The 23,195-nt window shown below is 40.2% G+C and overlaps 3 protein-coding genes across 3 annotated transcripts; all 3 read left to right on the top strand.

Annotated features, from left to right (window-relative positions):
* Positions 1-3,381: 3,381 nt before the first annotated feature.
* LOC115816130 (odorant receptor 131-2-like) lies at positions 3,382-4,311 on the top strand. Its single transcript, XM_030779098.1, has one exon. The coding sequence runs from the start codon at positions 3,382-3,384 to the stop codon at positions 4,309-4,311; it is 930 nt and encodes a 309-aa protein (XP_030634958.1).
* A 4,228-nt stretch (positions 4,312-8,539) lies between these two features.
* Positions 8,540-9,451, top strand: LOC115817506 (odorant receptor 131-2-like). Its single transcript, XM_030780820.1, has one exon. The coding sequence runs from the start codon at positions 8,540-8,542 to the stop codon at positions 9,449-9,451; it is 912 nt and encodes a 303-aa protein (XP_030636680.1).
* An 11,552-nt stretch (positions 9,452-21,003) lies between these two features.
* On the top strand, positions 21,004-21,915 carry LOC115817512 (odorant receptor 131-2-like). The gene has a single exon (XM_030780828.1). It carries the CDS (start codon positions 21,004-21,006, stop codon positions 21,913-21,915), a length of 912 nt encoding a protein of 303 aa, XP_030636688.1.
* Positions 21,916-23,195: the final 1,280 nt, after the last annotated feature.

The following is a 23,195-nucleotide window of genomic DNA, read 5'->3' on the forward strand; positions in this document are numbered from 1 at the left end:
AGCTTTGTTGAGGGCACCAGGAAAACCTTAAAATGGTATAAGAAACTTTTCTTTCATCTTGTGGATGTGGCCACTTTTAACAGCTATGTAGTCAATCGTAGGCTTACAGGACCGGTACAGAAAGAAAAAAAGAAAACAGAATATCATTAGAAAGAATAATCTAAATTATACTAATCAATAAATGTTATTGTTAGTAGCACTTAGTAGTAGTAAAAATCCATGGCTCTGTGGAGGCTTTTGTCTACGAGCTGGAAGACAAACCGTACATTTATGGGAAACTGAGGGAAATCAGGGAAAATCTTGTGGATCTGCAGTGTGAAGACGGTGTTCACAATGCTCTGGACTGTTGGTGGGGAAGAAGCGGTTGACTTGTGTCAACATGGGGAATGTTTGTGGCAGGGCCTGGCGGAGTTTGTCAAAGGGATTTGTTAAAAACAACGTATGAAATTTGAATGAACTGCCTTGTTATACAAAGTTACAGCCGATGAGATCGACCATTTTAACGCTGTACAAACGGTCAGTGCTCAATATCTGCACAACCTGAAAAACCAAATGACGTTAGCCAGGAATGTGTCTGAAGAGTGGCATGACCTGTTGCAGATGTGCACAAGCGGTGCCAAACCATGTCACGTGACTGTAACTGATCTTTTGGAGTGTGTGGACTCGTAACATAGAAGTCTCGACATCGGACACATCATTTGTCTGTGTACATACATAACAGATGTTTGAGTAATCAAATTGTTGAAAAATGAATCAGTAAATGTGTGTAAAGTAGTTGTAAAGTCAACCGCTTCTTCCCCGCCAACAGTCCAGAGCGTTGTAAACACTGTCTTCACACTGCGGATCAACAAGATTTTCCCTGATTTCCCTCAGTTTCCCACAAATGTACGGTTCGTCTTCCAGCTTGTAGACAAAAGCCTCCACAGAGCCGTGGATTTTTTGCAGGTGTAGTCATAGTCCGTATGCCCCAAAAGGCGTGCGATGGCTTGTGGTAACTCCGGCTTAAATAGTTTCTCTTTTATTTCATCGATGTATGAATGAAAAAAGTAGGGGTCTGGTTCAAAGAGACAAATGTCGTAACTGACTCGGGTGGTTCATCTGACACACAAAACAACGTTCCTGCAACTTTGCTTCAATGATGTGTTCGAGTATGACACTCACAGCGGCCTTTATGAGTCTGAACCCCAGCAGGGATATGCAGCCATCCACGTCTTCAGCTGGTTGTGGTAGTGTGAACGTAGTCTCTACGCCCCCTGGAGAAGACGATCCTGTCAGCATTTCGGGAGACTCAGACCCCCGTGTGTAAGTCAAATTCATTTTCCCAAGCTTCTCACAAAATTCGTCGAGCCAACGGCAGTCTTCAGGCATGGTTGTTTCATTTACCTGCGACATAGCTAGTCAGTGATCAACAAGTCTTTGAGATGGGGTCCGTGTCAGAGCTGACAGTCTTTTTAATGCATGTAGAGAATGGGTGGTGATTCCGAACGGACACCCCCACAGTCACACCCAATGTCAGAGTCACACGTCTGAAAAAGTTTTACTTTGATGTCTTGGTATCTGTCCAGCACATTACACCATTTGAACAACCTATCAATCTTCTTGAAAACCGCATGTAAAGCAGGCATGTCTTTCCAAAGAAACATAACTTTCAGGTCACGCATGATCCTCTCAACATCTATATCTTCACCCACATTCACAATCGTGTAATCGCCACAACACATATACACATAATCATTAGGATCCTTTTCAAAACGATTAGCAAATATGTAGTAGCTTTTCTGTTGTGTCATACTATTCCACACCGCGTTGTAGACACGTTCCAAACCAGCAACTTCAAGGTCTCTCCAAACTTTGTTTCTGAACAAACTCCAGTCTTTACCAAGGAACGGTATGTGTATCGTGTCCTCTGTAAACATCTCCCCAGATTCAATGGCGTACAGCTTCACAGATCGCGCAACCTTGTCGAAAGGTTTTCCAGCAACGTGCCCATCAAACAGCGGCCATTCGTATTCCACCATTTCATTCTCATTTTGAAGAAAATGAATCAAACTCTCGGATTTCCTCTCCTTTTTTGACGTAAAAGTCATTTTATTGACCGCTATAGCGTCGTCGCTAATAGTGACGAGACGCACCCTCTTCACACTCTTTGCCACTGTAGATGCAGACATTTTTAAACAGCTAACTCGTTAGACTTAGTCGCGAGCACCAGGATATGTACAGAACACTATTTCCAGGTCAAGCGTATTTATTACAAGCGGGACTGGCCCGTACATGTCCTGACTAGCCCTGTCAATCATGCCGGCCAAGGGAGGGAGAGAGGGGAGGGGTGTCCTCACAGGGGGGTCATAAATCACTTTGATTGACAGTTTGACATAAAGTGTAGGACTAGCCTGTATATACTACTAGCCTGTTAGCTTCATATTGTCTATGTGACACTTCAGCTGTTACACTGACCCGCTGCCTCAGCTCAATGACATAAATGATCAGTATCAAACAGTTACTATAGAATTTTTCTGCCTAATTTTCTGCCACCTTGTCTTTTGTGTTGTGAGGCAAAGATTTACAACTGACGGATATTTCAAGTGTTTTCAGGTAGACTTTATATGGCCTACTTCGCTTGCCTATGAGGACTGTTTACATACTGCTCTTAAGCAGGTCGGTTCAGTTCACACCTGCAGATTAACCTGAGAATTTTTTTTTCCTTTAACCTGTATGATTCGGGATTTACACACACACACACACACACACACACACACACTCATCACACACACACATGTACTAGGTGAGGGAGGGTGAGAAAGGGAGAAAAAGGGAGAGACAGGCAGAAAGACGAACACTCACAAGCCAATGAATATTAAAGAATGAGGACACCTTATAAAACCAGGACTTTGTATGTGAAAGACATTGCATATCTGTGGAGCAGCTCATGCTGAGGTAGGTGTCACTACAGTTACTCTTCACTCTAAAACCTGGTGTTCTAAAAATGAAACTTAAGAGTACCCAATTTAAAGAGGATCTTAATGATATAATGATATAATTTCTCTTATGATATCCCCTGACCCTAATTAGGATAAGTGGCTTAGAAAATGAATGAATGAATGAATGAATGAATATCTTAACTGAGTAAAAAAGCTAACAAACACTTCATCAGTTTAAGCTCAGTTCCTAGATAAGCCAGATGGGTTGATGTAACAAAGGACTTCAACTCACGGTAATAACAGTCCTTTTGTAAAATGATCTTGCAAAAATAAATTAAATGAGACATTAGAGATTCATTCATTTAAAAATGTCTCTGTACAGTGATATTTTTCACTTTGTGTGCTTCTGGAGAGTCACAGTTTTATCAATTTCAGGTAAAAGTGAAGGCAGCAACAAAGCACAATGATGAACTCAACAAAGAACTCTTTAACAAATCCTGACAAGTTTGAGGAAGCTTTTGCCAAAAATACTGTTATTGTTTTTTTTGGTATCATGATCAATACCATTAACGGGATATTGGTTGTAACATTTTTCAAAAATTCCATTTTTCACGATGATCCCCGGTATATCCTGTATATACATCTGGTAATCAATGACATGCTGATGATTTTTACATCAGTAACTCTCTATGTTCTGACATATGCATGGCCTTTTGTAAATGTTTCAGTTTGTTGTATACTGCTTCTTATTGGATCAACCACTTACAAGAACACTCCACTAAACCTGGCCGGTATGGCTATAGAGCGCTACATTGCCATTTGCAAACCATTACACCACCCTCAGATCTGCACTGTACATAGGACCTACATATTCATATACTTTATATGGACAGTTGGAGTTGCTCCTAGTGTGACTGACATTATAATAGTAATTGCCACCAAGCCTTTGTCAGTTTTTATGTCATTTATTTTCTGCTACCCCCTAAGCATATTTAACACAAAATATCATGAGGCACTTACAACAGCTGTACAAGTTATTTACATGTCATTTGTGTGGATAGTTCTTATTTTCACATATATTAGAGTATTACTTACAGCTAAAAAGGCTGCAGTAGACAGTTCTGCAAAAAAGGCTCAGAGCACAATATTGTTACATGGGATTCAGTTGCTCCTGTGTATGCTGTCTTATCTCACTCCAGTTTTAGACATGATTTTGATTCCTTTTTTCCCAGCTCACAGAACAAAAATCACCTTCTTCAATTATCTCCTCACAAATATTATTCCAAGACTGTTAAGCCCACTCATCTATGGGATTCGAGACCATAAATTTCTCAAGCATATGAAAGGCTACTTCTCATGCAGATTAATCTTTGTGAAGGTGCGGCCAAAATAAAAATAAATAAATAAATAGATTTAAAAACCCTTAGTGGTGTTGGGTTAAATGCAGGATTACTCACTGGTCGTTTTATGAAAGATTTGAAAAGAATTGCACATTCGTGCATGTGTAGTCCTTCAGTGATGAATGCCTGGAGAAAAGGCTCTATAGCTTCACCAGGCATTGAATGTCCTCAATGCCATTTTTTTCTTTCATTAGACCCTCCTTTTCCATTCGATATCTTCATGTGCTCCTCAGGAGGTTTTTCCTATTTATCTGCATATTTTAATTTTAATTGCTTATAAATGTCTAAAGAGATGATGATCAAAACAAATAATTTACTTGATTGTTCTCTCTCTCTCTCTCTCTCTCTCTCTCTCTCTCTCTCTCTCTCCTTCTCTCTCTCTCTCATTTCCATATGAATTCCTTGCTTGTAATTAATGGAGTTGAATTTGTGATTAAAATAAATTTTATGCATTTTAAAAAATAGTACTTCAAGCTGCCTACCAGAACGCGGTGAACTGAAGTCATTTTTATGTCAAAGGTTTTGAAATAATTTTCAGAATTTATTGCATAATTTTGAACATACTTGGGTTTAGGAAGGTTTATGCCCAGCCATGTCAAATATTTTCAACAAAAAATATTTACTTTTGTCCTACCATAAACAGGAGGAACAATTGAGTCATATTTGTTAACTCTGAAGAATGATTAAATTTTAAATAAAGATTTTCTCTTGTTATTTTTTGTGATGTCAAGCCATGGATGTTCATTTAAGTATTTGCGGTGGACGGCTGGGTGTTTCCCCATTGAAAAACTTTTACTCACTACATACCTTTCCTTGCATTTTTATTATATTTAGTGGGTCTTTTCTATCAAACCACTTAACATCATTTTTAGGGGTACAAAAATATATGTTATGACAATAGCAGTCTATCTACAAGTGTAAATTCATTTCTGACATGATGTAGATCAGTGGTAAGAACCCTATACAGACTGTCCATTTATAACACTTAACTTATGCAGTTCCTTTGTATTTATAGTTAATGGTTATGGTATTAACCTTACATATACAGTAAGGGGCAGTTGTGGCCGAGTGGTTGGAGAAGCTTGCGACCGGAGGGTTGCCGGTTCAATCCCCAGGTTTGACAGGAAAAATGTGGACAGGTGGAGTGGGTGAACAGCACTTTCCCGTCCCACAACATCCACGGCTGAAGTGCCCTTGGGCAAGGGACTTAACCCTCAACTGCCCCTGGCCGGGGTGAGCCACTAATGTTATTTTCCGAGCTGAAGTTTATTTCTGACACGGTACAAATAAGGTGGTCCATCTTGCACAATAATGATTCTGTCGATCTTTAATGTTGACACATCTTTTGGCTACATATTCTTCTGCCTTGAAGGCATTACGAAGAAGCACCCCAGTTTCTCACAATGAATTTGGTTACAAAATATTCCCCTTTTTAACCTGTGTGTGTTGACTATTTACATCTGGAACCAAGTAAAGGTGGACATGAATACATACTTGTTCTCATAGACCATGCTATGCAGGTGTACCCACCAAAGAAAAAGTCAGGAAACACAGCAGGTCTGGATATTCCAAGACCATTCCCATTTTGACCACCCTGGAGAACTTTGGGATGATCAGGGGCATGAGTTTGAAAGCAACCTGTACTACAGAGTATAACATCTCTCAGGAATTGCTCACTCACAGGCCATGTCTTATGAGTCATGATGCAGTTTGGTGGAAAGGGTAAATGGGACACTCCAACAAAGCTTGTGGCTACGTGAGTGAATGGAAAGACCACTTGCCTCCCCTTATGCAGGCCTAAACTGTATTTGACATGAAGTCGCTGGATATTCTGCAGTTATCCTCTTATATGGCAGAGCCCCACAATTCCCCATTGATCTGTTATTCAATCTCGAAACCAAGATCTAACAGTGGTTAGAAACGAACTACTAACAGGTGCTAGAAGTGCTTGAGAGATGCTTCCCAATTAGCCTCAAGCTTATCCTTAATGAAAGCTATGAATGAGGATATATGAGCTTATAGTGCTTGCCTCTGGATCTCCTGGTCCCATCACCACAGAGGCTGTGCCTGCCTCTGGGCTCCCTGGTCCTGCTCCTGTGCCTGCCTCTGCTGCCCCCTTACAGAGCCTCCTGGTCCCATCCTTGTCACCTTGGAGGCCCCTCTCCCAGCTCTGGGTACTATTCTTGTCATGTTGGAGGCCCCTCCCCCGGCTCCTGGTCCCACTCCCATTGCTGCAGAGGTCCCTCCTCTGGTTCTGGAAGCTATCACACCCATAGCTCCAGTTGCAGGACCTGCAGCAGTGCCTAAGCAGCACCTACCATTGCCTACTCTGCCTGTAGAGCCTCCTGACCCTCTGTCCCCCCCATCACCTGCAGAGCCTCCAGATGTCCCAGCCCTGTCTTCTGCCCCACCCCCAGTGTCTGTCTGTGTCCTCCCCAAGTCTCCTGGTCCTCCTGGCTCCCCGGTTTCCCCAAGATGGTGCATTAGGTCACCTCAGATCAGAGTAGTTGTGATGCTCTTTCCATGAATCAGACCTCTGAAATAGCTTGGCAGGCAATGCGATTTGAAAGGATCAATCTATAGTGCATTTCCTAAGGACAAATAGATTTGATGGAACACCATACATTTAATTCCAAAAATGCCATGTGTTTTTTGTTGATGTTTTGACAGGCCATGTGTTTTTCTTGGTGTTGTGTTTTCAGCTGAGTGGCTGCTATCCCTGAGTGTGGGGCTGAAGTTGCACCGCTCATCCGAGGTTTAGCGTGCCACTGATCCCCTGAGGCGCAGGCATCATATGGAGTTTCAGTGCTTTTATGTGTAGGGTATTGTAGGAGTCATATGTTATTTGTTATCTCAGGTTTTTGGCTTAGATGTTTCCTTTTTTTGTCTGATGTACTTTGTGATTTATTAAAAAAGCAGTATTACCACTATAAGAACTTGACTGACACTTGTGTGCAGTAGCTTGTGGTTTCATTCTGAAAAGATTTCACACACATTTGTTCTGGAAATTGTGAGAGTAAGGTTTGTCTCTATTTGGCGCTGTCTCATTTTTTTAATTTTTGGATTGCTGCATTTTGGCAAGCTTGTGATTTTGCAAGAGGTTATATCAGACTAGTTAATCTTGCAGTTAAATATAGTTATATTTACTGGTTGTCTTTTAAAATCCCAAGTATGTTCAGGAGATTATTCTGTCATGCTAACCGTATATACTTGCAACCTTTGTCATTTTGCTGTAAACCTAATTTTTGATACTTTGCTTTCCTTTCATTTCTCACAAAACCTGGCACCAAGTTCACATCCCAGTATGAGCAGTCACAATTCACACATCCATCTCATTAACAATTGAAATGAGGAACATCTTTAATAAAACGTAATGGTTAACAATGCTCTTTATGTGACCTCTGTTTCTAAATTGCTCTGTTTGCATGTGATCCTAGTAGCTTCTTTGTAGCCATGGTGTGCATCTGGAACATAAGCTGCAGGTTTGAATATTATTTTCAACAAATAATGTAGCTTACAAAAGTCTGAGCACATAAATACACAGAACAAACAAAATGAATATATAAATAGATTATATAATAATATAGATTTAAACTTATCTTTAAATGGAAAAATGAATCAATGAATGAACACTTTTTTTAAGAGTCAGAATTATTTACATTCATTTCCTTGAAAAAGGTAAAGATTTACTTTAAATTAGAGGAGGATGGTGTGGGGGTGTGAGTGAGATGTCACCACCCACCAGGGCCCCTGGTCATGGACTGATTTCACACTGATGCCACCTTATAAAACGATGACACTGTGTGATATTCTGTGATATTCTGATACCCTCTGTGAGTATGACGCTCTTTCCATGAATCAGACCTCTGTAAAGTAAGTGTCACTATAGCCAGTCCTTTTTTCTGAGATCACTGGCATTTTAGAAATACCTACTCCATTCAACTTTTAGAGATCTTATCTGTCTGTTTGAGACAATTAAAAAAAAATCACAGATGAAAATTATAGCAAAGATCATTCTTGAGGAAATAGCTTTGCAGGCAATGGGATTTGAAAGGATCAATCTATAATGCATTTCCTAAGGACAAACAGATTTGATGGAACACTGTACATTTAAGAATTTCTCTGTGCTGTCAGATTGATTTTTTAATTTGAAATGATGTTTTGCTCTCTTTTTGTGTTATTGATTCCAGGTGAATGTGGAGAATCTAATGAGGCAGGACAATGAACACAACAAAAGTGGACAATTTTGAAGAGGCCTTTGCCAAAAACATTGTTATTGTTTTTCTTGGCTTCATAATAATCTTCATAAATGGGATATTAGTGGTAACATTCTTCAAAAATTCCATTTTTCAAAGTGACCCTCGGTACATTCTGTACATTCATCTGGTAATGAATGATATGCTTATGATTTTTTTATCCGTAACACTCTATGTTCTTACATATGCATGGCCTTTTGTAAATGTTTCAGTTTGTTGTGCACTACTTGTTATTGGGTCATCCACTCACAAAAACACTCCACTAAACCTGGCCGGTATGGCTATAGAGCGTTACATTGCTGTTTGTAAACCATTACACCACCCTCAGATCTGCACTGTACACAGGACTTACATCCTCATATGCCTGATCTGGAGTGTGGGATTTATTCCTGGGCTGACTGATGTCATCATTGTAATTGCCACCCGACCTTTAACCATTTTTAACTCATTTATTGTTTGCTATACTCTTAATATATATACCACAAAATATCATGAGGAAAAGACCGTTGTAGTGCAAGTTATTTACATGTCATTTGTGTGGATAGTTCTTATCTTCACATATATTAGAGTATTACTTACAGCTAAAAAGGCTGCAGTAGACAGTTCTGCAAAAAAGGCTCAGAGCACAATATTGTTACATGGGATTCAGTTGCTCCTGTGTATGCTGTCTTATCTCACTCCAGTTTTAGACATGGTTTTGATTCCCTTTTTCCCAGCTCACAGAACGAAAATCACCTTCTTCAATTATCTCCTCACAAATATTATTCCAAGACTGTTAAGCCCACTCATCTATGGGATTCGAGACCATAAATTTTTCAAACACGTGAGAAGCTCCTTCTCATGCAAACTGCTTATTGTAATGGTTGAGCCAACATGAATAACTGCTTTCTGTGTTACTTAAAAGTGATGTCCTTTAGGTGGTCATCTGCCTGTCATTTTTCTCTTTCAGAAACAAATACATGCAAATGTATGTCAGTTTTCATGTCAAAACCTTCGAATGAATTAGTTACACTTTGTTGTTTTCACAACGTACTACATTTTAAAGAATTTTTTACATTATTTGTTAATTTGTCCGTAGATCTAAAAACCTCAGTGTGGTATGGTATTTCAGTAGGAAATATATTCAACTTTACAGCTAACAACTGCTGGACATTAACTGCAAAGTCATACAGTTACATCTAAACACTTACTCTCACTGAGTATTAACTCTGAGTATTAGCTTGAGTTGGTCCTCAGTAAGACAACTCATGTTTTACAGGTAACTGCCATACGGACATATGACTAATCTACTGAAGTCCAGATTACTGACAGGAATAATTAAAATGAATCCATGTAGAATTTGTTTGAAAATGTGTAAAGTACAAAAACATCATGCAAAGTTAGAACAATGGAGGGTATAGCTAGCTTGCTGTAAAAACACTTGAGAAATTTGGGGAATTTTGAGTGGATACAAGTTTAACAAAATACATCCTGTGGATTATTAAATCTTAATTTTTGATCTTGCCCGCTCTCTGAACTTCAGGTAGTGAAGGTCCACAATACAGCACATATAGAAAATATACACATTTGCGTGACATTCCTATCACTGAGCAAAAAACCACACATTGTTATCGACAATACCAAGCAGGCCCAGCGCCGGGCAGGGCGGGTTTACGAGGGTGTCGCCCCCTCAGATGGACGACCCTACCCCCTCAGTGAAGATTAAGGCCTAATTTGAATTCTTCTTTTATTTATGTATTTATTTTTATCTTAAAATACTAATACATAATTTAACCCACCATAATTCACTAAAACCGAAGTCACGTTCTAGCCTACATTTTCAAATCCACGCAAATCCACTTGACTGGCTGTCTGGGTGAGACAACTAAACTAGCGTCGTGTTGCTTTGTGTGTGGACTCCGAGTTGGCAACTTTCCCACGGTATTGCAAGAGGGTAGCTAGCTTAGTTTGTTATCTTGCTTTAAACAAACAAACTGGACATCTGAAAATGGATAACGAAAAAAAAAAAAAAAAACCCACGATAGAGGACTGTGGGACAAGCAGATCTACCAGCACTTACCAACCAGGCGCTCAGGACAACACAGGCAAGCCACTAATATGTCACTAATGTCACTGTAATGTCCCTTGGCTTGATAAAATGTGATGCCGGGAGTTCGACAGGGGCTTTAATTTTGTATCTATTGTCTTGACGACCGCTAGCACCGTAAAAACTACAAAAATGGAGAACACACTCTCAGTTTCACAAACACAAATGAAATTACTAATTGAAACTAACATAAAGAACACAAGGATCGCTAACGTGGGCCTACCCTGCCCATAGCCTGATACCCATAATTCTTTGCTCAACTTCATGAACTGTCTCCACTCAGCTTCTCCTCTTTCAATGTAACGGTATTGGATACAGCAGTGCTGTAAAAGTGACGACGCAGCTGTCCCCTTAAAACCCGTGCCTAGAATGAAATTCTTTCTCTCTGGTGGTGGACACCACTTGTAACAGAGATACTGGTACCTTGCAAGGACAAGCAAAGAACAACCACGTGAGTCATCTGTGCTAAACTTCTGGCCAAAGTTGGAACGTACCTTTCGCTCATAGTTGTGACTCTTAGATTAAAACCGATAATTATACTGCAGCCCACGCAGTTTTATTGAAAAGAAAGGCGGATCCCTTTTTGTTTCTCCAAGACGTCGACGAACTGCAAGCAAAACCTTTTCCAAATCTTCGGACAACCAACAAAATCCAAAGATGTTCAGCTGATGAGCTGGGACAAAAAGGACTGTTTCCCTGGACCTGTGCTACACGCTGTTCATCGGATAACAGGAAACACACCTTCGATCGGCAAGCAAGAGCGATCCCAAGTAAGGCTGGCATCTGGGCAAATGTTAGTTTTAATTGTATTTAGCTAAAATGCGAAAATAGTTTTTATTTGAATTCATCTGTGGTTTGAATATATCGCTGTGATTCACTTAGAGTCGGTCTTAGATTGTGTGTTGTAGTCAGTGACAGCTGGTGGTAATATTGGGTGGGTGGGCTAACAAGTGGATTATACCCATCAGTAGTTTACACTGCAGCAACAGCAGCATCACATCCGAGATACCAAGTTACAGCAAGGACAATATATACCATGTTATAGCAAGTGCTCTACAACAACACCATAGAGAGGTACCCACAAGAATGGCCTGATGCCAACGAACTCTGTATCTGCCTCCCCCCCTCCCCCTCTCACACACACACACACAGGCTACATACCATTTAACTATTTTCCTCTGTACACATTAACACATGTCATTTTAACAAAAACAAAATATGCAAGAATGATGGAATGATAGGCTGCATGATAGAACAGAATGCTCCATCACGTAGCCTACAATGTCAGAAATCGGTCTACCTAGGGATGCACTACAAAACGTGTTCCAACTGTAACGACTGCCCATAGATACTGCAACTGTTTTTATATCACAACCATTTTGCAACACAGGGCCACGATTTAGAGGGACAGCTGGGGGCTTCTGTACTGCACATAGGTGAAATTCATGGACCGGCGCAAGGCAAACAAAGGTGAAAGCATTTGCCAAGAATGTTTTCATAACTCAAGAACGAAAGTTGGAGGATCGAAGACGATCAGAAACTGTCCTGCTCCCGACCGTAAACATTGCCGAGCCGCGATCCCGCAGCGTCCCCTACAACCCGCCAGGCAGCGTGAGGGAAACCAATGAGTCTTTGGGTTCTGGGAGGGAGTGCGGTTGCAAAGCTGAAACTTATAGGAATTCACGGTCCAAGCCATGTCTCTTCCAAAAAGCACGCATGGGAAACAGAAAAGCGAATTCTTAGCTACACTTATCGCTAGCCAGTCATTTCGTTAAAGCCAAGTTACAAAACTTACGATTTTGTCGGTTGTCCTTTTGTGAACGTCGTCTAGACGATGTGTCCCCAGTCTCTTCACTTCCAATTCTTCCACCAACGACATCGAAGAAAATGGATGTGAAAGTAAATAGTCCGCCTCGTTCATGCTAACGCCCACCATTGCCACAGTCGCTCACTTCTTTCTCCCCACTCTCATACATGCAGGTGCTACAGTAGCACCTCACTGTATGTATCGTCTGTACATTCGCTGTCATTGGTCAAAAGTAAATGGGCTGTGGGCTGAATTAATTTAGCCCAAATGATCAGCAATTCAAGGGGGCGTGGCATGACACTTGTCACTCACTTGACCCTACGAAGATGAATGGTAGCTGATGCTACTGTGTTTGGGCTGTAAAAAATAAGCCCATTTGGATATATCCTGTGTTTTTCTTGCGACTGTTTGGTGCTGTTGCTGCTCTAGGTTCCACCAAAATGTAAAACAATCTGTTATAAGGTTTTTTAACAATAATTTTCTCATCTTTATTGTAAAAGATAGGGAGGGCTTAGCCCTGCTAGCCCGTTTATACCCTGGTTGTAGTTGTTTCTCTGTTTATTATCTGTGTTAGATAGACCGTGCATGCATTCTTTTTATATCTCTAACTCCCTCCGTCGCACCACACACCTCAACAACGGGATTTCAGGAATAGCTAAAGGTTGAACAGAAGTTTGGGTTTAGTGACTGCTCAGTGACATAAGTGATAAATGTTTAATAAATATCCCAGTAGACTTTATATAGCTTGTTTACAAACAAACTTTTAAGTCATCCACCATTCCATTTCAGTGTCTATCTGTTTACCAGTCTCCTCCTTTTCATTTCCAAGGGATTCTTTCTCCAATTCTTCCTTTATTTTACATATCAGTCTGGAGCACCACTGTCCAGTATTTCTGAGGTGTATTGACTGGACGAGCACTAGAGTGGACGACAGATGTCTGTAATAGAGGAACAGATGAGATAGAGTCCTTGGATCAGTTCAGCTCCCTGTTTTTTTGTTGACTTCGACCATCCATACAGCTAACTTCATGTGACAAGGTGTTTGTAGTACACAGTAAAGCTCCTGATAAGGTGCTGTCAAATCACAGTTAAGCTGTCTTGCTTATGTTGAGCGACATTTGAATGGGGATTCCACATGCAGCAAGAGAATCTATTTGTCTGTTGAGGTAAGCTGAGCATGATGCCCCCCAAAGTTGTTTAACAAAACTCCAACCAAGTGCTAAACATTGAAGTTAAACTGAGCCGGCTCATGTTTAAGACATGGCAGAGAATGGTTTTGATCTTTTGGCCTGGGTTACAGGACCAGCACACTTCTACTGTGCCACTCTGCTTGCCAGCACCCTAGATGGGACATGAGTTTACAATCCCTGGCTGAGGAGGCCAGTACCTTATCCATTAGGCCACTAGGGCTGGAGGCCACACTCACAGACCTTGGAGCATTCCACAGTCAGCCATCAGTTGTCACTCCAAGTAATATCATGCCTCCTGAAACATTGTGCCTCTTACCCCTCCAAATCAGTATTTGTGGCAAGCACAGCTCTTTTGAAGGATGCTTGGTTTTTCAACCAAACTCCCTTACCTGCTAACTGAGGAGACTTTTCACCCACCAACTGTAAGCATGGCTCCAAGAAGGGCTAAGCCTGTTTCCACAGTATTAACCTCAAATTACTGCTTGTTCCTCTCTTGATATGCCAGAGCCTTATCCATTTGTTCAATGAGGCTCTGGTCAGAAGTGTACTCTCTTGCTTTTTTTCTCCCACCAAAAATGCCAACCGTCCAGCTGATAAAGTCCTGGTGGTGCTGCTGGATGAAAAAGCACTCACATGTTGCATTTGTGGAACTTGTGGCAGTGTAATGCCTCACCACAGATGATGGTTCTCTTCTTTCCAGCTCTGAATTTATGTTCATGTACGGTCCTTTACAAGCACACTTTGCTTAAGAGGGACTTAGTGATACTGCCTTAATAGGGATCACAAGCCAGCCAGAACTTGAGCTCTGACCTCTGATCTGTGGCATAACTGGCCCACCCTCCTATGAGTGCTGTAAAGGTTACTACAGTGTAATGGATCTCATCCTCCCTAAACTGAAGCGTACCTGGATTTGAACCAAGGTTGCTATGGCCACAACACAAGACATAGTGAGTACTATCGACACTATGATCACAACTGGCTGCTAAAGTAATAACAAGCACAGCTTTTGCAGTTTCATGACATTCACTGTTGGGGATGTGCCCACGTGGCAAACTCATTGCCTGGTAAATAACTCCACAATTTCTTTTATTCCTCTAAGAAATGCTATTATGATCCTAACTTAGCACCAGAGGCAAGTCTGTTGGAGACAAGTCAGAAACAACTGAACATGCAAACTGCCTCCTCTAGCATGCCCTTTCTGTAAGTGGCAGTAATACCTCATTTGGCAAAAATGTCTTCCCAGGCAGTGAAACCAGAACCTTCTGGGTTAAAACCAGGGATCCTGGCATTTAGACCATATGAGAACTTTGCACACAGTTGAGGGTCACATGACACTACCTGACTCTAACTCATTTGCTGTCTTCTCTAACAGGTTTGTGCCTGGATAGACTGCAAATGCCGGAGGGGTTCAAGCCATGGGCAGACCACATGTTGGAGACACACCTGAGAAGCTGAACAAGGTGAGAGGCCAGAGCATACAAACTTAGCTACAGCCTCGGATTTTGCAGTGCTTATCTGGGGCCGAGTGGTTAAGGCAGTGAATTATAAGTCCACTGTGCTCTGCACATATGGTTTTAAATCCCATCCTCATGGGAAAAGTTGTCTTTATGTGAAAATGTACCTCTATTGGGCCTTCCAGAAAAGCTGTTGACAGTACACAGTAATGCTGCATGTGCTGGCCACCTCCAAATCAGGTCCTGGGAGAACGCATTGCTGTCTTGCCCATGGGGACCAATATTTGAATGAGTGTCCACATGCAGTGAGATAATCTTTGCTCTTTTTGAGGTAAGCTGAAGCTGCTTGTCAGATCAGGCCAAAGAGTAGAGGATGTGTTTGGTTCTGACACAGGAGATATGTCACGATTTTCTTTCAATAGCATCTGTACTCCTGTTTAGGTCATGAAGTAGGCCTGAACTGCTCATCAGATTGGGCCAGAGAGTAGGGGCTGTATTTGGTTCTTTATTTCTCCTGAAAGAGCAATCAGAGGATCATCTCCAACCATGGATCTCCAGCATAGGGACTGGGCCAAGCCATAGGAGTGTAGTTTCTGAGCGAAACTGACTTGGATTGAAGGGTTTGGATGCAGAACCTTGATTAGCATGCAATAACTAATGATTCTTCTTTCAGTCCTACTGGCCAAAGAATGAAGGTGATTCCACAGACCTCAGATAGCGCTCAAAGGCTAGAGTTTCCTTTTCAGACCCATCCCCCCATACAAGTGTGTCCTACTGATGTGAAGCACAGGCTACAGAGAGGACACTCTTGGTGCATGATGCCCTACAACTCAAGTCATCAGATCAGTGTTTCTTTTAAAAATAAGTGTTTTTAAATTGAACATGGATTCATATTCAATTTAAAAACACTAATTTTTAAAGTTGTATATTGCTTAAATAAAGTTTTCTGCCTTCCTACTGGTAAATTTTTATCAATTATATTTTGCTGGCTATAAACTGACCAAAGAAGTGCACACACTGTTTATTTGGACATGATCACTACTTACTGAAACAATTATATTACATCAGAGCAAGCATTTTGATTACATGATCAGCTTGTCCTCCGTCTTGACTGAAGAGATACCTGGGAAGGGGGCGTGGCTTCTAGTCCTTCTTGAGTAATCTGATTGGTGTATTCAAAAATCCTTGCTGTAACGTCGCACGAAGGCATGCAATCAAAACCCAGTTCAATGCAGCACACACTTGCTACTGTTTGTTTTTAGTTAACCATAACGTTAGGCTGGCCAAATAACAGCTGTTTGTAGATATGGCTTTATATTGAGTATGCCTGCTGCTGTTAATGTGTTTAGTGAGTACGTAGTTCTGCTTCTGTTAATGCGTTTAGTGAGTACATAGTTACGGATTTTATATAATGCAGCTTAAGATCGAGAACTTGCTATGACCGCAGAGAACAAGAGGGCCCCCTCCCCGAAATAAGGACAGAAACAGCGTCACCCACCAGGGAGGTCACCGCCATTAAGAACGACAAAGGCAGCGCTGGATTGGAGGTCACTGCCATTAAGAACGACAAAGTATGAATTTAAAAGTGAAATTCTGTATTGTACTTATAACCATTACCAGCGAATATTGTATGCTTAGTTAACCATGTTTAGGCTTATTAAGTAGCCTAGAATTTGACACTGCCGTTTAGAAATGTTTAGAAATTTCCATCCTCCAACGCACTGTATAGCATATTAAATCAATCAAACAAAACATTTCCAGAGGCACTGCATTGCCACTGTTACAACATAAATCAAATACAGTGATGTAATCACTATTATTCCAGGTTCCACTAATTGAAATTAGTTTAATCCATTTAAATACCAACTGTAATGTTTCACACACCATTGTGAACTCAATAAACCCTGTTGTCTCCAGCTAAAACCAATACAGACCGTTGGAGACCAGTTCAGCCAATACAGACCATCTGAGACCAGTTCAACCAATACGGACCATTTGAGACCAGTTCAAACAATACAGACCATTTGAGACCAGCAGTTTCTGTCAGATGTTTTTCAACTGGAACCAGATCAATACTGGTTTTCTACTGGTGTTCTACTGGATATCTACTGGATTTCAACTGGATGTCTACTGGGCTGTTGCCGTATTTTTCTGTTCCTTATTATTTCAATGATGTCTCAAGTTCTCCGATGAAACGTAAGAGGCTGTCGATATATTTGACTGAATGATCAGTGGGTTAGTCCTTTCCCTGGCGCCGAATACAAGGCAAACCGTACAGTTTGCCATTGAGCTTTTTCGGTCGCCCATAGAGGGGTGTCTGACCTTAAACAGCACGCTGCAGGTGCTACCCATGTCCGAGTAGAGCAGACTACACAGAGTGGAATCGCTCAATTCCTTGTACCTCAGACTTCCCCCAAGGCAGACATGGTGTATTGTCTGATTGTATATTGCCAACTGTAGCCTATATTATAGCCTACATTAGCCTATATTACACAGTAACCATTACAAATAGCTAGGCAATGATCAGTGCAAATATCATCCTGGTATTCCAACCATTCTCTTAAATTTTGGGCTGAAGGTTAAGATAAGTTTTTTATCTTATAATTCAAAAATATGATTATGATTATATGATGACATTATATAAATATGTGTAACAAGCTCATCTCCTCCCCCACCGATTTCAGCCATTCAGCCATCCAGCCATCAGCGTCGCCGGTTTTCTAATCACCGGCCTGTTCACTCATCTCCCGCACCTGTCTTCACTTCACTCAGTCGTGAACTCAGTCACTCACTCTTACTTAAACCTCCGCTACGAAGTCTACACTTGCCTCATGTGTATTCCAAGCGTCTATACTAACGTACCTGATTTGTTTGTTTCCTCCGCACTTCTCTCGTCAATTAGCTTTACCGAGTTCTGTTATTCCTTTACTTATTTCAGTACCTTGTTTGTTTGATACTTTCTCCCGTTCTGGTTTGTGTTTGTTTTTCTATAAGTTGGTTAATAAAATCTGCCACTCTGCACTTGCGTCCTGCCTGTTGGTAATCCCTGACAATATGACAATGTAAAATTTAAAACATTTATATAAATAACCCCATAAGTCAATCCTGTATAAGCCACAAATTGATGCACTTTTAAAAAATTGTTTTTCTTCTCTAACTTAGGTAAAAAGGATCACATTTCAGCTGCAAAGTTGACACATGTATATCACGCTGTCACACTGTTAAGCAAGACCCAAGCTAGGACTTGTGGGGGTGTTGGCAGGCTGTCCCTTATTTCTCTGCATAAAAGATGGCAACTCTACTATAACTATGTAAGGGATCATACACAGCGAGCCACTTACTCTTGCGAAATAAACCTGGACAGGGTTATGCAGGACCCCGGCACAAAGCTGCATTTTCCTACTTATTACATGGCTACTTACAAAAGAAATATGTCGTTTGACTCAAAATACTAATTTAAAATGATTTTATTGCTTCTGCTAAAAACAAGTTCGTTAGATTCTGCGTTTGGTCCATAGCAACAGTCTGTTATTCATAGCAACGGTCTGCCATTCAGAAATAACACACCGTAGAATGCCGTAATTGACCAATCAACAAAGTTGTGTAATAAATGTGTATAAAAAAAAGGACTGAGACAAAATAACCTTGCTCACAACAATATTTCGGTAATAACTACAATAAGAATACCGTTGGCTAGCATAACATGCTAATCGTTCCTAGCAATACATTAGCTGTAATGATCATCCAGTTAATTACTATCATCAGAATTTGATGGTAATTAAACCATACATATTGTCTTCATTTGAGACAGCACTGTTTTGTACTGAAATATGTTGAGTTTAAATTGACGAGTGTTGTGGATCATGACATCAGGTGACATGGTCATAGCCACAGCTAAAAGGTCAGGCTTATCAGCTCAATCATTTTTATGTAAACCAAGCAATCTGCCAAAAGTAGTGCCACGAACAGGTAGGCTTTTTAGATTAACCATAACATTTCCTTTGTATGGACGCAGACGTAAATGCATAGGCTTAAATGTATGAAATGCACTGGCAGAGCAAATTCCATGACTTGAAGCAGAATTTCCCTGCACCACACCCAGTATTTCAACAGTTCGTCAACCTTCATCCGAATCACAAAATTAACACAACACCACAATTAACCGAGGTAACAATATGTCTGATGTCTGCTTCTCTTAAAAGGCCATTCGGTGACCGTTTCTTAGTAAGCATGCAAAATGCCTTCCGACAAGGGTGAATTAGCAACACGGCTAACATTCTCAGAACACTTAAACAAACATGGCTGCTCCTCCTGTCAGAATGTCTCAAGGGGTATATCATGATGTAGGCAGCTCAATACGAACCCCACTCATAATTTGATTGGTTAAATATCCTGTTACTCATCAGACTGGTGAAACGGGTCACAAATCTGTTCAGAGGTACCCAAATTCATCCTTTATCCATGGCTACAGTGTTCAATGTATCAAAAATACCTTCTCAGAATAGAATCAAGACACCCGTGACTTTATGTACACAAAATCTGAAAAGAATCCCATGAACCGTCTAGGAGCACTATAGCCGAGATGGGTGAAAAAGCCACTCTTTCTATTACCAGATGGTGGCACTATACCGGGATGTCACTCTGGGTTTGTGGATATCGTCATAATCATCATAATCAATAAGATGTGAATACAGTTCAAACTTCACAATGGAGAACTTGACATGGAGAATTTATGAAGCATTCCTTTTTGTGTCGTAAGACATATAAATTCATCGTTTCATCATTACAGCACCTTTCAAGATATCACAAATCCCTCAGCAATTTAAAATCTGCAACATCTTGACATCGTACATAGGAAGTCTGACAGGAATCCTAGAAGGAGTATGTCAAAATGTAACACATGTCAAAACACCAAAATCCAAAATAACTAACTTCCTGTTGGGAATGGCTATTACAATGTAATTGCAAATTTGTTCATCTTGGAGAGACCCACATGCCTACAAAATTTGCTGCATGTAGGTGAAACTACATGCCATGCACAAGCCATATGGGGGCGCTGTGGGGTCTCTGGGCCACACCCGGGACCAAACCTCCGTCTCTAAGTAAATGTGTGTACCAAATTTCATGAGGTTTTGCCCATGGGAACCACCTCAAAAATGGCCAAATCTTGAAGAAAAAGAATGCTAATAATAATCCTTATGAAAACAATAGGGCCTTGGACACCAGAGGCACAGCACCTTAGGTGGTCGGGCTCTAATGATTAATATAATATAAATTAATATAATGAAAAAGAAAAGAATGAACACAGTTGAAAAGCCCATGATTTTCTCAACTATTTTGTCCATGTCTTTGGTAAAGATACAAGTATGATTTAAGTGAGAGGGGAAGGGATGGGGGTGTGAGTGAGAGAGCCCCCACCTTCTAGGGTCCCACAGTCACAGACTGATTTCAGACTGATACACCCTTATAAAACAGTGAGTCTCTGTGTGAATATGACACACTCTCTATGAATCAGACCACCAGAGCATGTAAGTTTCATTAAAGTCTGTTTTTCTTCTTTGACTGCTCACATTTTAGGAATAACTACAACATCTAATTGGTTAAGGTTTTTAAATATATCCATCTACTCACAACATTTAAAAAGAAATCACAGAGAAAAATTATAGCAAAGATCATTCTTTAGGAAATACTAAGGCAGACAATGAGATTTCAAAGGATCCAACTATGCTGCGTTTCTTTTGGACAAATAGATTTAATGTAGCACTCCATATATTGAAGAATTTGTTCTCCGAAGACCATTTTATTTTTTTTTTTTTTTAAATTTGAAATGATGTTATGCTCTTTTGTGTTATCAGTTGCAGGTGAATGTGGGTACTCTAATGAGGCAGGACAATGAATACAACGAAAGGGGACAATTTTGAAGAAGCTTTAGCTAAAAACATTGTTATTGTTTTTCTTGGCTTCATAATAATCTTCATAAATGGAATATTAGTGGTAACATTCTTCAAAAACTCCATTTTTCACAACGACCCTCGGTACATTCTGTACATTCATCTGGTAATGAATGATATGCTTATGATTTTTTTATCCGTAACACTCTTTGTTCTGACATATATATGGCCTTTTGTAAATGTTTCAGTTTGTTGCGCAATACTTATTATTGGAACCACAACCACTAAGAACACGCCACTAAACCTGGCTGCTATGGCTGTAGAGCGTTACATTGCTGTTTGTAAACCACTGCATCACCCTCAGATCTGCACTGTACGTAGGACTTACATCCTCATATGCCTGATCTGGAGTGTGGGGTTTATTCCTGGGTTGGCTGACGTCATCATTGTAATTGCCACCCGGCCTTTAACCATTTTTAACTCATTTATTGTGTGCTATATAATCAATATATATAACACAAAATACCATGTGGACAAGACTGTTGTCATCCAAGTTCTTTACATGTCAGCTGTGTGGATAGCTCTTATCTTCACATACATTAGAGTATTACTTACTGCCAAAAAAGCTTCAACAGACAGTTCTGCAAAAAAGGCTCAGAGCACAATATTGTTACATGGGATTCAGTTGCTCCTGTGTATGCTGTCTTATCTCACTCCAGTTTTAGATATGATTTTGATTCCCTTTTTCCCAGCTCACAGGACAAAGATCTCCTTTTTCAATTATCTCCTCACAAACATCATACCAAGACTATTAAGCCCACTCATCTATGGGATGCGGGACCAAAAATTTGTCAAAAATGTAAGAAGCTGCTTCTCATGCAAACAGATTATTGTAAAAGTAGAACCAACATAATTAACTGCCTTATATGTTAGTTTAACTGATGTCCTTAAGGTGGTCACCCAAGTGTGTCATTTGGCTTCTTTCTGAGACAAAAATATGCAAATAATGTCACGTTTTTACAACTGAGGGGCTGTACAGTGATAAGTATACACTACCTATCACTATGTTCTTCATCATACAGCTCTGCAGAGCATCATCTGAAAATATATTCTCTTTTTCTTTCACTGGAGACACCCTATAAGACGTCTGTCAGTCAGGCGAGTCTTTGTGTTCAATTTGACAGTTTTCATCTACGAATATAGCATCTCACAGTCTCACAGAGATAAGTTGTTCAAAAATGCGTTGACCTTGAGAGTTGGGGTTAATTTTTGATACAGGTAATCAAAAATCACCCTCTCTGATGTAGCATTTAAGTCAATGTCACTTTGCAGATCAATGATCTCCATAGCTGGGTTGTTAATTTCTCTCTTTGAAGTGTGGGATTGATCAGTGCCCTCTGTTAATAAGCGAGTACATTTGGGGATGCCTTTCCAAATTTAAAATTAAGTTTTACTTCGGGGAATTTTAAATAAATGTGTCACACTTTGCTGTTTATTTTCAGAGAACACTATAGACTACACAAGTATATGATTAAGCAAATATTTGGGGGGGGGGTTTGTTTGCTTGTTTGTTTTACTTTTTTTCTATAAATTGTTAAGCATTTAGTGTGAAATAGTTTTGTATCAGTTAGTGAATTACTGAAATCACATCCTGCAAGTTATTTGTCCCATAAATTTTCACATGAAAGAAAACACATGAAAGAAAAGAAATATCTTCATAAGTGTAAATAATAAGTTCTATAGAACGCACCGTCAAGATGGCTGTCATTCTCTGAGCTCTATCTTAAATTGAAGTTTTCTGTTAATTTATTTACACTATTTTATGCAAGAACACTATAATTTTGAACGTTATGATTACCTACGATAGGGAGACTTTGATCAACATCAGATCTACAATCGATGCACATTTTAGAGCCAAAAAGTGTTCAACGGACTCAGCGGACTTCCTTTTGTTTAAATTTAAATTGTTTAGCCTACCTGCTACACCGTGTAAATGGAGCCGGAGAAGGAAGCGGGGCAAAAGAGCTAGAGCACTGGTCAGAGACAACAGAAACAGCGAGAAAACCATCGCTCTCCTCAAAGTATCCTTCTAACGAATAATGTCCATCGTAATGAACATCATAATGTTAAGACTAAAATGACTATGTATATAGCTAGTAGTGACATTTTTCCCATTCGTGTACATTCACGACC

Source organism: Chanos chanos, chromosome 7 (genome assembly GCF_902362185.1).
Source record: "Chanos chanos chromosome 7, fChaCha1.1, whole genome shotgun sequence".
Classification (NCBI taxonomy): Eukaryota; Metazoa; Chordata; class Actinopteri; order Gonorynchiformes; family Chanidae; genus Chanos; species Chanos chanos.

Excerpts from the sequence above, each read along its gene's own strand:
- LOC115816130 (XM_030779098.1), top strand. The coding sequence starts at position 3,382 with ATGATGAACTCAACAAAGAACTCTTTAACAAATCCTGACAAGTTTGAG.
- LOC115817506 (XM_030780820.1), top strand. The coding sequence starts at position 8,540 with ATGAACACAACAAAAGTGGACAATTTTGAAGAGGCCTTTGCCAAAAAC.
- LOC115817512 (XM_030780828.1), top strand. The coding sequence starts at position 21,004 with ATGAATACAACGAAAGGGGACAATTTTGAAGAAGCTTTAGCTAAAAAC.